Below are 15,018 nucleotides of genomic sequence, written 5' to 3' on the forward strand. Positions count from 1 at the left end.
AAGTCCCAATTTACTATAATAAGTCCCAATAAGTCCCTAGTGTTTGGTTTAGGTGGGACTTATAGGGACTTTTTTAAGTCCCAAAACCAATAAGTCCCTGGAAACAAACACCCTCGTAGTATGTGCCATCCAACAATCAGAATACAACAGGATCGACACCTCGGACTTGGATTTTTTGGAAACTGATGGGAGGTGGGATTCGTGCTTCGAGATTGTAAAAGGCCACGTGGCAACCATTCGAGTGGGTCTAATTTTGAGAGCCGGTCTCGTAGAATTTATTTCCATATACGCCCTCCGTTTCTTTTTACTCTGCGTATAAAATTTGGTCAAAGTCAAACAACATAAAATTTGATCAAATTTATATATAATATGTATATCTACTATATTAAAATTATATAGTATGAAAATACATGTCGTGGCACATCCGATAATATTGATTTCATATTGTGGATGTTGATATTTTTTAAATATAAAGTTAGTCAAACTTTACAAAGCTTGACTTTAACCAAACCTTATATGTAGACTAAAAAAAACGGATTGAGTACAAGCATGCACAAGAATGACGCAACCTTCTTCAAATCACTATGATCAAGTTGACCAACTGCATCCCTTTTCTGCATGACGTACCAACAATGAGCTTCCACGACGTGAACAAACCCCTCAACATATGTAACCTTTCCTCACAATTTCATGGCAAACATTGGATTCTCTCCAAAATAACCCTACATAAGGCCTTCCACTATGTTGTCGGCGCCATATTAATAAAAAAGGTGGCATGTCATCACAATGAAAATTATGGCACCAGCTCCACAATGTAGGACACCGATTTGGACAAAGGAATTGATAAACAAGTACAGCTACCAGTGCCTTGGAGCTAGCATTGGTGAATTTGGCATCGGAGCATCTACTTGCTCTGAAGCCTAGAATTTTTTTTGTAGCTCCGGCTGAGCTATGTAGGGCACCGGTGCCCAAAGACTAGAAAGTAAATTTGGCACCGGTTTTGACCTACATAGTGGAGGCCCTAAGCTTCTCATGCTCGACTTGCTTATTCGAGTGAACTACCACACGCTCGGGCACTGAGCCACCATGCTTCAACCTCTTATTTGACATCATATCCGCATACACCGTCGTTCCCATCTCAAAATCGCCATCATCGTCCAATGGCAAGTTGTAGAAAAACAACTCAGAAAGCGAACTCATCTGCAAAAAGTATGTACGAACCGCTACATTATGTGCGGACTCTAAAATTCTTCATCACATAAAAAACAGGTAAGGAATGTCGTTGAGCACCTTGTTGGCATCATGCCCCCCCCCCCTAGTTGTTTCGGAGGCGAATTCTGACGTACACCGACGTTAAGGGGAGAAGGAGCAGTGGCTAAACCTGGGGCCGGGATGATCGTGTGGGGCCCAATGATGGTGTGGTGCTCTCTAGCAATGAGGCTACACGTCAGTCGAATCGGGAGGTTGCATGTGAGGGGACACGAGATGGTGAAAAACCAGCCTCTTGGCTGCCACCTACGTGGATAGGAGTATAGGGGAGGTTGCATCTCTCCCTCTATGAAGGGTGAGTTGGGGTGTTTTAGTGATAACCAACAGGTTGGGGAAAGGGGATCTCGCCCATCACATTTTTTGACCTAAATCACCCTATAACATAATTTTTCAGGGAAAAAGGGATTCACTGGAGATGTTTTTATGATCGTTCCACATTAATGCGTATTGAGATGATTAGCTGGGAGTGGGAAGGGAGAGGGGATATTGAGATGACAAGGGTTCACATGAAGTTTCTCTAGTCATTTGGTGTGACATCCCAACCTGATGGCCGACTCACACGTCGTCAACCATGTGAGAAGAACTCACTGAGTAAGAGCAAGGACGTGAGGAGATAACTGTGTGGGATGGGGCCTCGAAAAGTGGCGGAGTGAGCTGTTTGAAAGGAGATGAAGAGGAAGGGTGCTAGGTTCAATTAGCTTAAGAAGGCGTGTAAGTATTGTCAATGAATAATGGTTCGTCGATCTTATAATCTAAAGTTTGTCATAGAGGAAAGTAGAGCAAAGCATAGCTCGTGAAGGGATCATGTTGGCGATGAAGGTGACATACTGGTTTCTCCCATCGTTAATGATTTGTGATGTGTGTGAGAAGAAGAAGTCGGTGTAGGGAGAGATAGAGGATGTGTGCAAAGTTCACTTAGCTTGAGAAGAAGGTGTGTCGAAGGATAGGGCATGAGTTTGTGCCCTAGTCTCGTCTAGTGAATCAATGAAACGACAATGTTGGCGGAGACGTGAAACCTCCACGGAAGTGGAGGAGAATGACTTAGAGCAAAGTAATAAGGAAGGGCACATTTACCCCCCAATGTGAAGAACACATATATGTCTTTGGATCCATTGTGGAACAAGGATGCTAGAGTAACAAAATTCCCAGCCCTAGTCCAAACCCCTGTGATGACCCAACGATATAAAATCCTTCATGGGAGGATGCTGTGAGAGCGCATGTAGTTAACCAGGCAGGTACGTGTAGAGGTTTACAAAAAATATTTTATGATCGAGTTAAAAGAATAGTTTCCGTGACATGAACAAACCCCTCCACATTTGTAACCTTTCGTGACAATGTTATGGGCAGACATTGGATTCTCTCCAAAATAACCCTACATAAGCTTATCATGGTCGACTTGCTTATTCGAGCGAACTACCACATGCTCGGACATTGAGCCACCATGCTTCAACCTTTTATTTGACATCATATCCGCATACAACATCGTTTTCATCTCAAAATTGACATCAACATCCTATGATAAGTTGTCGAAAAACATCTCAGAAAGCGAACTCATCTGCAAAAGTATGTACGAACCGCTACATTATCAGGAAACTCTGAAACTCTTCATCACATAAAAAACAGGTGAGGAATTTCGTCGAGCACCTTGTTAGCATCATACCCCCTAGTTGTTTCGGAGGCGAATTCCGACCTACATCGGTGTTAAGGGGAGAAGGAGCAGTGACTATACATCGGAAACATTTTTCTATGCATATTTAAATTTTTTTAAATACATGATCAATATTTTTCAAAATAAAAAATATATATATTATTTATTGTCCATACGCACTGTACAATTTTTTTTATATAAAAGAACTTTTTTGTCTACAAATTTGACATTTCTTTAATCTATGATTAACATTTGTGCAAAGCTTATCGAAATAAAGGCAAAAGAGAAAGGAAAAAAGTAGAAAAAGTGCGAAATAGAAGAACAAAAAGGGTTGTACGGGATCAAACTTGGGTCTCCAGGGTGGGACAGCGCGCATCCAACCAGTTGGGCTAGCCATGTGCTTGTGATAAAATACGGAACAACATAATTTAGAATTAGAAAGAAAGAGCCGAATCAAAGTTCAAAAAACGAATTGTTTTTGTCACTTACGGGTGTATTGGTGGATAATTTTGGCGAACTTTAGGAACAAATTTAATGACGTACGATAGAAGCAATATGTGCTTTATTAGTAGGTATAGATATAGATAGATGTATTGAAAAATGATGCATTTTGGAATTTCAGTTCATCTCAGAGTTCAAAACTTCTTATTTTAAATCTTGAAGAAAGCATTTTTTTTGACCCCACCTGTCAGGAGGAGCTGACCGCTGAGTGTTCGAGTGGATCGTCCCCACCTGTCAGACGCCGGCGATCCGAACACCCTCCGATTCAACCTCGCTTCCCCCCTTCCTCCTCCGCCCCACCGCAATCCCCCAACTCCGGCGATGGACGCGGCGGCGGCGGCACCGGGCGCCGCGGCGGGAGGGCAGCAGCAGCAGCAGCAACCGGCGGCTCCCCGGGCGGAGCGGCTGAACGCGGAGGTGCACAACCAGTTGAACCTGGAGGGCATGCGGGCGCGCGCGGTGGGGCTCTACAAGGCCATCTCCCGCATCCTCGAGGACTTCGACGCCATCGGCCGCGTCAACCCCAGCGCCTCCCCCAAGTGGTACGGGCTCACCCATCCCCTCCCTTCCCCTCCGCCCATTGCTCGCCGCCGCCGCCTGGGGTGGAGCCCCCACCTAGGGTTTCGGTGGATCCTCCGGCGGGTGTGTGCTAGTTACTGTACTGATGCACGATTGATTGCTTGCTGAATGGTATGGTATGGTGGCTGGCAGGCAGGACGTGCTCGGGCAGTTCTCCATGGTGAGCATGGAGCTCTTCAACATCGTGGAGGACATCAAGAAGGTGAACAAGGGGTTCGTCGTGTACCCCAGGAACGTCAACGCCGAGAACGCTGCAAGTGAGCGAGCTCCTCTGAATTTTCTAATATATTTTTTCAGTTAGATATTATATATGTGCCATGTGATATCTTTTCCTCTTTGTGTCTAGTAAAATTGTTCTGTAGTCATGGTGACCTAAGCGCGGTGCATGATGTTTCTGTGAATGGATTCAGATATACCGGTTTCAATTAGGCATGAATCTGATATGAAGTACCCTGTCTAGTTTCATATACTGGTGTTGTTGTTGTAAGTTTTTTTCAGGGATAGATAAGTGTGACAGAAATCAGTACCAAATCAACTACCAAAATGCTATTTTTCATTTCTATAGGTTGTTCTGATGCGTTGCAATTTAGTTGTCCCGTCTTACTTTTTCCGATGCATACAGTTGTTTCGTTTGCTACTAGTATCACATCATTTTTCCTGTTTGACCTGTATGAGTATTGCAGTACTGCCTGTGATGCTGTCCTCAAAGCTCTTACCGGAGATGGAAGTCGAGGAAACTACAAAGAGGGAACAGTTGTTATCTGGAATAACGAATCTACCTGTGCCTTCTCAAATGGAAAAGTTAAAGGTGCTTGATGCGGAAAATACAAACCTGTTTCACTTATTGATTGATCTGTTGGTTGTCTGCTATATAAAATTGGATTTGCTGCTCTTTCAGGCTCGGATAGAGATGATTGCGAGTGCGTGTGAAACTGCTGAGAGAGTAATTGCCGAGTGCCGCAAGAGTTATGGTCTAGGAGCCCGTCAGGGGGCAAATCTTGGTCCTATGTTGGACAAGGCACAAGCTGCAAAGATACAGGAGCAGGAAAGTCTACTTAGAGCGGCAGTAAATTATGGTGAAGGTGAAAACATATTGATGCCTATAGGACTTCCAAATTAATAGCTCATGTGCGTCTCCTATTTTTGTTATGGAACCTCAATGCTGAAATAGCCTGACTCTCAGGATTGCGGGTATCGGGAGACCAGAGGCAGATGCATTCATCTCTTCCTAGCCATCTAATGGAAGTACTTGCTACTGGAGACGGGGCTCATAATTTTGGTGATAATTCTGGTAAGATTAGATCGTGTGATATCTGCACATTTTTTCGTGCTCTATTAGGATTTTTTGATGCCATGGTTAGCTGACATCAAGTGCATCATAACCTTTTGCGTTAAACGCGTGTGCCAGGAAGCGCTCCAGTATCAGCATCTAACAGCTATTTATATTTGCAGGTGCCTATCCCAAAAATACACCAGCATTTTCACCTAATAATGTCAACGCCCAGGGAAATCCAATGCAGGTTTGTGTAGCATCAGTATTAGCATTCATGGGAGTTGTCAATATATTGAAATCGGAATCCATCTTATTGCTCATAGTTCCTTTTTTGTTGCATGCCAGTAATGTTCCCTGCGAGCTGTTGTTTTCCTGTTTAGTGGTTTATCATTATCATATGATGTCAGTCCCTATTATTGTGCACTGTATTAATTGTTTGTTAGAGCACCTTTTTTTTTTGAGGATTGATGATAGCAATACTGGCCTGAATTCAATGATACGTCTGATCTCTTTATGTTAGTCATCGGATGTGTTACCTTCATACTGCTTCATGCAGGCATCTGGAGGACAATTACTTGGCAGATCTGCTCCATCGCCTGGAACTGCCGGAACCCCTAATTTTGAAAATGTGTCTACTCCTCCAATGCCATATGCTAACTCCCCTAGGTCAGGCACCAATATGATGAATACCCCTTCACCGCAGCAACATCTGACACCACAGCAGCAGAGGCAAAAGCTGATGCAAGCATCTCAGCAACAGCAGCAGCAGCTGAGGCCATCAGCTGCTGGGATGCTAGCACAGGTAAGGTAACTTTCCCTTTCAGTTCTAAAGAGGTTTTGTTGCGCTTGTGGCATTGGCAACAATGTTATAGGTTTCCTGACCGTATTTCTTATGATTTTCTACTGCTGTCTTGCAAATATTCTACACTATTTACCCCAACATGGTACTTTTTGGTGCTCACTAAATCTACAATTTTCTTGTAGAGCTCGGTTCCTCAGTTACAAGATCTACAGGGGCAAGCTCAACAAAAAGTACAGGCAATTTTACCGTTGACCACTTCTATATTTTCTAGACATGGAAATATAATTGTTTTTAGTTTCACAAAGCTCATAACTTGCTGTTGAAAACCTTCTGTAGGTCTCTGGCCAACAGCAGATGCAGTACAGCCAAGCACAAGCCTTGTCACAGTTTCAGAATAGGCAGATGCAGGCACGCATGCAGCCAGGCATGTCTCAGAGCCAATTGAACCAAGGAAATCAGTTGAGAAGCCATCTGGGCCAGTTCACTGGAGCTGCAAACAGTGCAATGTTTACTGCTGCACAAGCATCTTCAAACTCACAAATGGTTAGATAACACCTTTCTTTTTAGTATAAGTTGTGTAAAAATTCTAAGATTGTTGTTCGAGAAGGATAATTATACTCTATATGGATGTACTCACGTACATTCATGAGCTCATGAAGAAAGATTCAAGTTTGTTCAGTTGTCAGGTTTTCTTCTGGATATTTTGAACATATTCCTGTGCTGATTGAACTGCCTTTTTTGTGTGCATTTTAGATGGCAAACATACCTGGGACTATGCAAACAATGCAGTCACAGTCAATGATGCCGCAAATGCAGGTAAATGCGTTTCTTGTTCGTTATTGATCACCAAGTCGAATTGGCTGCAAATGTTTTTGTTGAAACACTATAGTGCACTGCATTTATAATTCTCCATTTTTTCTTCTGATGTGACTTGTTCTTTGCACATATACTATATCCTTTCTTGCATTTATAAATCATAATATTGTTTTCTTATGATTGTTCAGCAGTTTGGTTTGACTGGTGGGCATCCTCAGAGGAGTCATCAAATGATGACCGACCAAAGTATGTACCGTTCATCCTCTTTTAGGCATTCGTAGTTTTCTGTATAGCTATATAGTGTACTTGTGCCATCCCTGGCATGGTTGGCGCTGAAGCTGAACACACAAGATATGCACATTGGACTACTGCTAGGAAAAATAGCTGGTGTTATATAGTCACAGTTCAGAAGAAAACATACATTAATTAACTATTGTTCAGTTAAATTTGGAGCATAATCCAGCATGTATTTACAAAAAACGGTTGTCCCTAAGAAAAGTTAGATGCACTGCTATTGCAGATATATTTGGTTTTCTTCTGTGCAGGTATCTAGCTCTGTAGTTGTTTGAGATAGTGGTGCAGGCGAAAAGCTTTAAGTCACATGATTCATAACTGTGTGCTTTGTGTCCTTTCTGTGTCATTTTAGTTTGCGATGAAATCCTCCTTGACCCTCCCTAATGCAGTTTAATTTTAAATATACTTTCTGAGCAAGTAATTCTCCTCTATCGCTTGCTCCAGTGTACAGTATGGGAGGCGCAAATACCACGAGCATGATGGGAATGCAAATGCAACAGCAACAGCAGCAGCAGCAGCAGCAAGGGCTATATGGGAACATGCAAGGAGGCGGTCAGAGCCTGCAGCAGCAGGGCATGGTGGGCCTTCAGAACCAGCAGCAGCAGGGCATGGTGGGCCTTCAGAACCAGCAGCAGAACCAGATGCAAAACCAGATGCAAAACCAGCTGCAGAATCAGATGCCGAACCCGAACTTCTCCCAGCAGAGGCAGCAAAACCAGCAATGATTCATTCAAGCGGGCTGACTAACCGAGTGTTGCCAAAGCGAGACACGGTTCCTGGCCAGAGTCGAGGCAGTATTGGCTGGACGATGTTACCCCTGACGACGCATCGTTTCGTTGGTTTCTCCCTGTGTGCAGTTATGACCACGGGCTACCAACGATTCACCATTGGTTTTGCTTGCGTCCAGTGGCTGTGCACGTTCAAGTGGTCATGATTGGTCGCCATCGTTGTAAATCGAAGCTAGATGTATCGACTAGAGTAGCCTGCGGGCTGGAATTCGTTGCAAACTATGGCGTGGTCGGATAAGTATGTATGGACGCTCATTCTTCAGTCTTAAATATAACCTGAAGTCCCGAACTCAGATCCAGGACAATTCTTGAGTTTCAGATGGTTGCTGTTAAATGGCTGGGATTTGTTTTCTTTGTAATCACACAAGAGCTGGTGATATGTTGATTGGTGCAAACCTAATGGCCTCTTGGCATCTGAATACTGTTGGCTAGAGTCTTCCTTCACATCCACAGCTGTTGAATACAGAAAAAAGCGCAAGCTGTAGACATGAACCAACAGCTATTGTGTATCAAGCTCTACACAATTGTTAAAACTTCAAACAACATAGCACACAATAGAGTGCCAGGCATCAAACTGGACTAGTGCTTTTCTCAGATAATTATTATTCAGCTGTAAGTATATCTCGATGCTGCGATGCATATGCGCGGGCAGCAGCAGCTTCACGAGGCTGCGGATCTTGTTCGCTCCCAGATGTCGACCGGCATATCACACATTCACATAGTTAGTTATAACATCTCCAAACTTGGCACAAGGACAAATGGAACATCACAATGAACGAATTACAAAAAGCTTCCATGAATAAGCTTACGTAGTTAGTTATAATATCTCCAAACTCGGCACCTACTGGCCGAGGAGAAGCAGAGCATCTCCACCCACACACACGCCCTCAATCGCCTTCCACATTTTTTCCTTATCACCCAAAGACAACAACGCTTCAGAAGTCTTCCAGGCATCATGAATAAAACAACCTTCATGTGCGGTTGCATCCGTCTCTGCATCGAGGTCAACAACTCGGTTCTCCATTTTCTGTGGTCTGCACCATGGAGATTATGCTCTGCGTAAGTTCTCCTTCGATTTCCATGAGCGAAGAAGGCTTGTCACCTTCGAGGAGCTTCTTAAGGGATGGATTGTCTTGTCATCCTTGAGGATCTCTTCTAGTTCGGCATTGGCAGTTGTGAAGAACAGATTCCACCTGGTACCAGGGACAAGTTGTTGGTATGAAGAGTCCACTGCTCCCTATGATCTCTGAACTTCCAGTAACTGCCGGGGTCCTTGATATGATCTTCCCATCCTTTCTTCACATACCTAAGAATCAGCTCTGTAATGGCAAATGATGAGTTGCAGGGCTTCATGGACCAAATTTGATCAACAAAGTTTTTGCAATTGAACAAAATCAAGATGCACAACTTCCGGTTGTGCCAATCATCGCGGGCAAAGAATCCCACCAAGTAAACAGGCCAAATACACTCTTAGTCGGCTTCCGGCATGGCCGATCGATTCCAGCGAGAAGCTAGTGCACCCAACGGACTGGGAGTTGGCGAGGGAAGCTGACATAGAAAAAAAAAGTACCAAAGACAATACACAGGCAATTAACTAGTATGGCAAAAGATTAAAAAAAACTCCTACTGTCGGCCACCAAAACATCCTCGTGCAATTGTCAACTGCATTTGGTGCTCGAGATTTGCAAATGGATTGATGATATAGATAATAAAAGTATTTTCAGAGTAAACAAAGATATAATTAAAAGAAAAACTATAGTACTAAAAAAATATATGGAGAGAGGCATATGCTGAAAAATATATCCTGTGGGCTCGGCAAGAAAAATAAACGGTTCAGCTTACTACAACAAATATTGCTTTTTTTTTTGCAAAAAGGAGGCATCGTCTCGGCCTCTGCATCATGTGATGCACACACCCATTCACTACCAAAAATATATCTACTGAATTGCTTAAATTTCCAGTCATTCCCTTGGATAATCTTACATTATTATCACGATGTTCCGGTATTTTTTTTACATGATTTCTGAGAGCATATGCACCGTCCAAGCCATAACTGATTCTCAGGCAATTATTCATAAAAAAATCCACCCGTTGCCGTGAATAAAGTTGTCTGACATAAAAGCGAAAATATGTATATGCACACACACACATACACCACACACCCATTCTAAGACAACCGTGGCACACATGCTGGGAAATCCCAAACCCTGGTCAACAAAAGAAAGTTTGTGTTACGCTTCTCGTTTCTTCAGCTTCATCATGAGCCCATTTTTCATCTGCAGTAAACAAGATAGCTTCGGTTGGATGCTCTGGCCTTCCACCAGCTCCAGGTCAAAGTTCCACACGACTGCGGCGATGATGGTCTTCATCTGCACAACTGCGATTTCCTTGCCTGGGCACATCCTTGGGCCCGAGTTGAAGGCCAGGAACTTGTTCGATGGCACATACTTGAGCTTGTTGCTATCCTCCAAGAGCCATCTATTTGGGTTAAAGTCAAGACAGTCTTTACCCCACAAGCTCTCCATTCTTCCCATGGAGTAGAGAGAGATGTAGACGGCATCACCGGCATACACCTCATGGCCACTTGGCATGGTATCATCGGCAACCACCGTCTTGCGCTCCATATGCGCTGGTGGGTATAGCCTGAGAGTCTCGTACAAGGTGGCTCTCAGATAGACCAGAGATTTGGTCTCCTCCGGCTCAAAGATGACCGTGTCACCCATGCCACGGGCTACTTTGTGCGATGCAATAGGTGAGAGTTCACTACAGATGGTTGACACGACATTAGGGTTCTGGGCGAGGCTGTAGAATATCCATGGAAGGGTCGTGCCGATTGTGTCCCTCCCAGCGAGCATGAAGCTAATGAGCGTCCCACAGAGCAAGTCATCGTCAGCGTAGTCTGGGTCATTGATGTAGAGAGATAAAATATCCCCCACAACCTCTCCATCCTCATCTTGGCCTCCGTTGGTCTTCCTCCTCTCCATCGTATCCACAACAAACCTGCGGAGCACTTTGTTCGCTTCATGGAGCCTTCTCTCGTGACCAATATTTAGCCACCTCAATGTCTTCCACAAAGAGGCCGGCATGGTGTGTCGGAGAAATCCCACCTCCATGACCGTGTCCATGGCAAGGGAGGCGTCAATGGGAGGCATGTCCAGGGACAGGAAGCCAGGGTCCACGCCAAAGACTGTCAGGGCGGTGATGTCAAACATTAACCTTGCCATTATTTCTTGCATGTCGAATGAAGCGCTGGTGCTCGCGATGCGGGCAAGCAACGGGAGGAGGTGGTCCTTCACCTTGTCATGGCAATGAGCTGCCACACGGTCAGCAAACCGTGGGCTGCTGATCACGCCCACGAACTTCATGCGGCGCAAGCGCCACAGCTCGCCATCGATGGTGAAGAAGCCACCAGCCATGATGTCGAATATGGCAGCGAATTCGGCGCCCTTGGGGAAGTTGGAGTAGTTGGTCGTGAAGATGTGCTGGATGTTGGCAGGGTCGCAGGTGATGAAGAACCGCATCCCGGCCCCAGGAGGTCCGTCCCCATTGAAGTTGAGGCCTGATCCGGCGAGGAGCACATTGCTATACTCATGGAAGTTGTAGATGTTGGCTATGAGAGAAGGGAGCATGCCCAGTATTGGCCATTTTGTGGGGAGCACTGATGCTGGGTCATTTGATCTACTACGAGTACTAGACCGCATGTACAAGTAAAGACCTAGGGGAACAAGTAGCACAAGTGCTGTGGAGATGAGTGACATTATTATCACTAGTGAAGTGTGGGGAGGACTACTAAATTGGATGTAAGGTGCAAATGCAATGGACACGACGATTGCCTCATTTATATATAGACAAGCTGTTCCCTCTGAGTCCATTGGTACCATACTAGCAGCGGCCACTACACATACTTTTTTTTTTGCGGGTCACTACACATACGTTTTGGTGCACGATATAGCATGCGTTCTGTGCATGAATATCATGCGTTCTGTATCGCCATGAAATAGTATAAAACTTGTAAGTATATAGCTCAATTAATCGATGCGATATGAACAAGGTATTTAAAATCGTCATGCGTATGGTACCTCCATTATTTTCGGGCTGCTGCTGCACGGGAGCCATGGACAACAACGTATGAACGTTGCTGCTGGAACAGACGACAGACCACGGCATGCTCATCGTGTTCAGGAGACTTGTGCACTGGGTGGGCATCCAGCTAAACTCTGAAGCGGAAAAGCCATGGCCATCCCTGGCATGTGATTGAGGGCCGACCTGACATATATGTATGAAACCTAATACCATTATTTGTATTTCACCAGATAATAGTAGAATGAATGAATGAATAAAGCCGATGGTTCCACCAAAACGTAGACAAAAAGCAAAGTTAGCATCGTTTCCTTTGCAAAAAAACTCAAAACTAAAAACAGACGTTGGTCTGATCGACTAACCAGATGCAGAATCCCAACTTCAACCCCAGGTCCCGGCAGAGGAAGCAAATCAGTGATTTGAATCAAGTAGGTAGCTATGTCCATCCTGCTAGATCAAGGAGCAGATCCAGCCATCTGTAAACTGAAAATATACAAGAAAATTTTGTGTTTAGGCTACCTTTAAGATCCAACAGACACACAAAATGCATGTACATGCATACCTGAGCACCCACCAATCATGCGTCTATAACGGTTTACAGACGAAGAAGAAGAAGAAGAAGAAATTATGGTTAGTAGGTGACTGCCAACAGTTCTGCGCAAAAGCTCAGTACAGCTATCTGATGCAGAGAATCCCCATATTTGGGATCACTGAACCCTCTGTTTGCAGTTAGAGCGACATTGCAATAGCAGTTACAGACATTCTTATACTCCCTCCATCCAGAATTACTTGTCGCAGAAATGGATGTACAGATACATCTATTTCTGCGACAAGTAATTCTGGACGGAGGGAGTATTTGGGTAGTAATATATCAACAGGGCAATCAAATGCCCATACCATCCTTACACACATTGTAACGAGAAATGTATCCCCACAAGAAAAGAAAGAAAGAGAAAAGTATAGACATTGCGTGGCTCTCATGACCCGATCTTATTCATACTTACAGAAACTAGGAAACATACATACATCACAGTGAACATCAAGGCAAATCTTCCACGGATAAAGCAAACAAGCACCGATCAAGACGGAAATACAGGGGAGAAACCGACTCCATATGTAAGCATCGTCTGTCAAACAATGTCTTCTCCAGTGGTGGTGCGGAGCTGGGAAGAGCAGAGCAGGCATTTCCTTGTCCGCTTGGAAGCTCCGTTCTCAGCAGTCTCTCTGGCAAGGTCTGATCCCATGTTGGACAGAAGGAGCCAGACATAGGTCAGTAACTCCCCACCGGTCTTAACTTGATTTGCATCGAATGACCTACTTGCATTGAATATGGCTCTCATACCTAGGCAACACGCTCTAGCCGTATTTACAGAAGCACGTCTTAACTTGATTGCATCGGATGACCGAGTTGTCTATGTTGTTTACATGTGCATGCATACCTATTGACAGTAGGCGCGCGGGGCAGGACTTGGTCAGATTTTACATGGCTTGGCCAAAAACACAGCTGAACTGTTGCTTAAACTCTTATGTGAATCCCATACCCATAGTATGTTGAAGGTAAGCAAGGGTGGATGCTGCTCTTACTACCCTGCCTACATATCAGAGACAGGCTGCAGGATGAATCATTTTTAGCTGCACTCAGCTCAATATTTGTCGAAAACTTTTCTTGTAGGGTTCTCATAAAAATACTCGGAGCAATATCTCTATCTCTCTAAATATATTCAGAGTTCTATCTCTATCTCTCTAAAGTTTTGGGAGTACATGTTTGTTGCCCATAAAAGAGATGAACTCGAGACGAGAGTGTTCTGGTGCAGCTTAAACTTTGCAGCCTTTTCTGCTTCTCTTCTTCTTTAATTCAACAGAAAACGCTCAAAATCCAATCTAGTCTCGCCATCCCACGACCATGGGAGCGCGCCGTCATCCAGAGTCTACTACGCCTCTTAAGTCGGAACCGGCATGGCAATGCCGATGCGCTAAACTTGGGATGGCTCGCACCGCCCCACACACACACTGTGAGCTGCTGATGCACCGACACGCTAACTTGATTTTGTGTAGCGCCAAAGCGAGCGCAGGTTCAGGTAACAATGTTTCCCTTGAGGAAGCAGCACCGATGGAGTCAGCGGTCAGTAGTTTGCTACTCGAGATATCTAGCTAGGAGCCTAGGACGCAGTGGAACGGACGGGAATAAACACAAGCACCTGGCGTGCAGCCAGAAGCTGACCGACCTGGTTGAGTGGTGGCTGGTGGCGCTTCCGATCCAGCGGACGAAGGAGAGGTCGCCGACGGCCATGCCGTGGGCGCGGTTCACCCCGAACGCACGTCGACGAGGCAGCTACGCGCTGACGTCACCGTCGCCGCCGCCTTGAGTTTCGCGCCGTCCGGCTGGCACGCCGCGGCGTCCGGTTCTGCTGCTCGGGTGTTTGACTGACTCATCATTCAGGAACAGCACTACAGCATGGGGGAGAGAGAGTGCTGTTGGGCTGATCGATGGTGGGCTAAGATCTCCAGCCGTTCGGCCCCTAGAAATATCAGATGCGCGCCGGTAAAAAAATCATCCTGGGATTTCGGTTTCCAGTCGTCCCCCAAACATCGTTCGAATTATTTTTTCAATAAATAAATAAAGCCCAAATTCGATCAAAACCGCGTCAAATTCAAAAAAAATTCATAACTAGCATTAAAATTTGTAAAAAAGTGAAATTAAACATAAAACTAAACTAAACTAGACTTCGTCGCCGCCTGCCGCCGCCGTCTTCTACATGCCGAGGAACTTGTAGAAATTGGTGTAGTCGCTGTCGTCGTTGTCGCCGAAGAGGTGTGTGGCCACCGACGGAGAGAGGGCGCCTTATATAGCCGCGGGCGGGCGGGCATACGAAGCGGCGCCGTGTGAACTCATGGCAGGAACCGATGGGACACGCGTCATCGCGCCTTCACTGCGCCGCCCGTGAATCAATAGAAGGCTGACCGGCGG

The 15,018-nt window shown here is 45.1% G+C and overlaps 3 protein-coding genes and 1 long non-coding RNA gene across 7 annotated transcripts; 1 reads left to right on the forward strand and 3 right to left on the reverse strand.

The window, feature by feature from the left end:
* The first annotated feature begins 3,724 nt into the window (after positions 1–3,724).
* LOC123451980 (mediator of RNA polymerase II transcription subunit 8) lies at positions 3,725–8,288 on the forward strand. 3 transcript variants are annotated; one of them, XM_045128551.1, is made up of 12 exons: positions 3,725–3,960; positions 4,130–4,254; positions 4,681–4,805; positions 4,896–5,079; positions 5,181–5,288; positions 5,450–5,517; positions 5,827–6,072; positions 6,255–6,308; positions 6,409–6,615; positions 6,826–6,888; positions 7,077–7,134; positions 7,627–8,288. In XM_045128551.1, the coding sequence occupies exons 1-12, from the start codon at positions 3,740–3,742 to the stop codon at positions 7,905–7,907; spliced, it is 1,740 nt and encodes a 579-aa protein (XP_044984486.1). In that variant the 5' UTR covers positions 3,725–3,739; the 3' UTR covers positions 7,908–8,288. The 3 variants fall into 3 exon arrangements, with proteins under 3 accessions (XP_044984486.1, XP_044984487.1, XP_044984488.1); XM_045128552.1 differs by having other exon boundaries at positions 7,080–7,134; XM_045128553.1 differs by having other exon boundaries at positions 6,255–6,302.
* A 404-nt stretch (positions 8,289–8,692) lies between these two features.
* Positions 8,693–12,039, reverse strand: LOC123451981 (noroxomaritidine synthase 2-like). The gene has a single exon (XM_045128554.1). The coding sequence runs from the start codon at positions 11,849–11,851 to the stop codon at positions 10,202–10,204; it is 1,650 nt and encodes a 549-aa protein (XP_044984489.1). The 5' UTR covers positions 11,852–12,039; the 3' UTR covers positions 8,693–10,201.
* On the reverse strand, positions 8,693–12,785 carry LOC123451986. 2 transcript variants are annotated; one of them, XM_045128558.1, is made up of 4 exons: positions 12,613–12,785; positions 12,413–12,533; positions 12,050–12,236; positions 8,693–9,289 (listed from the first exon to the last, which is right to left on the reverse strand). In XM_045128558.1, the coding sequence occupies exons 2-4, from the start codon at positions 12,494–12,496 to the stop codon at positions 9,126–9,128; spliced, it is 435 nt and encodes a 144-aa protein (XP_044984493.1). In that variant the 5' UTR covers positions 12,497–12,533; positions 12,613–12,785; the 3' UTR covers positions 8,693–9,125. The 2 variants fall into 2 exon arrangements, with proteins under 2 accessions (XP_044984493.1, XP_044984492.1); XM_045128557.1 differs by having other exon boundaries at positions 12,413–12,785.
* A 118-nt stretch (positions 12,786–12,903) lies between these two features.
* On the reverse strand, positions 12,904–14,452 carry LOC123451987. The gene is made up of 2 exons (XR_006632544.1): positions 14,276–14,452; positions 12,904–13,284 (listed from the first exon to the last, which is right to left on the reverse strand). It is a non-coding gene; the product is annotated as an uncharacterized LOC123451987 (long non-coding RNA).
* Positions 14,453–15,018: the final 566 nt, after the last annotated feature.

This window comes from Hordeum vulgare, chromosome 5H (genome assembly GCF_904849725.1).
Source record: "Hordeum vulgare subsp. vulgare chromosome 5H, MorexV3_pseudomolecules_assembly, whole genome shotgun sequence".
In the NCBI taxonomy this organism is placed as follows: domain Eukaryota; kingdom Viridiplantae; phylum Streptophyta; class Magnoliopsida; order Poales; family Poaceae; genus Hordeum; species Hordeum vulgare.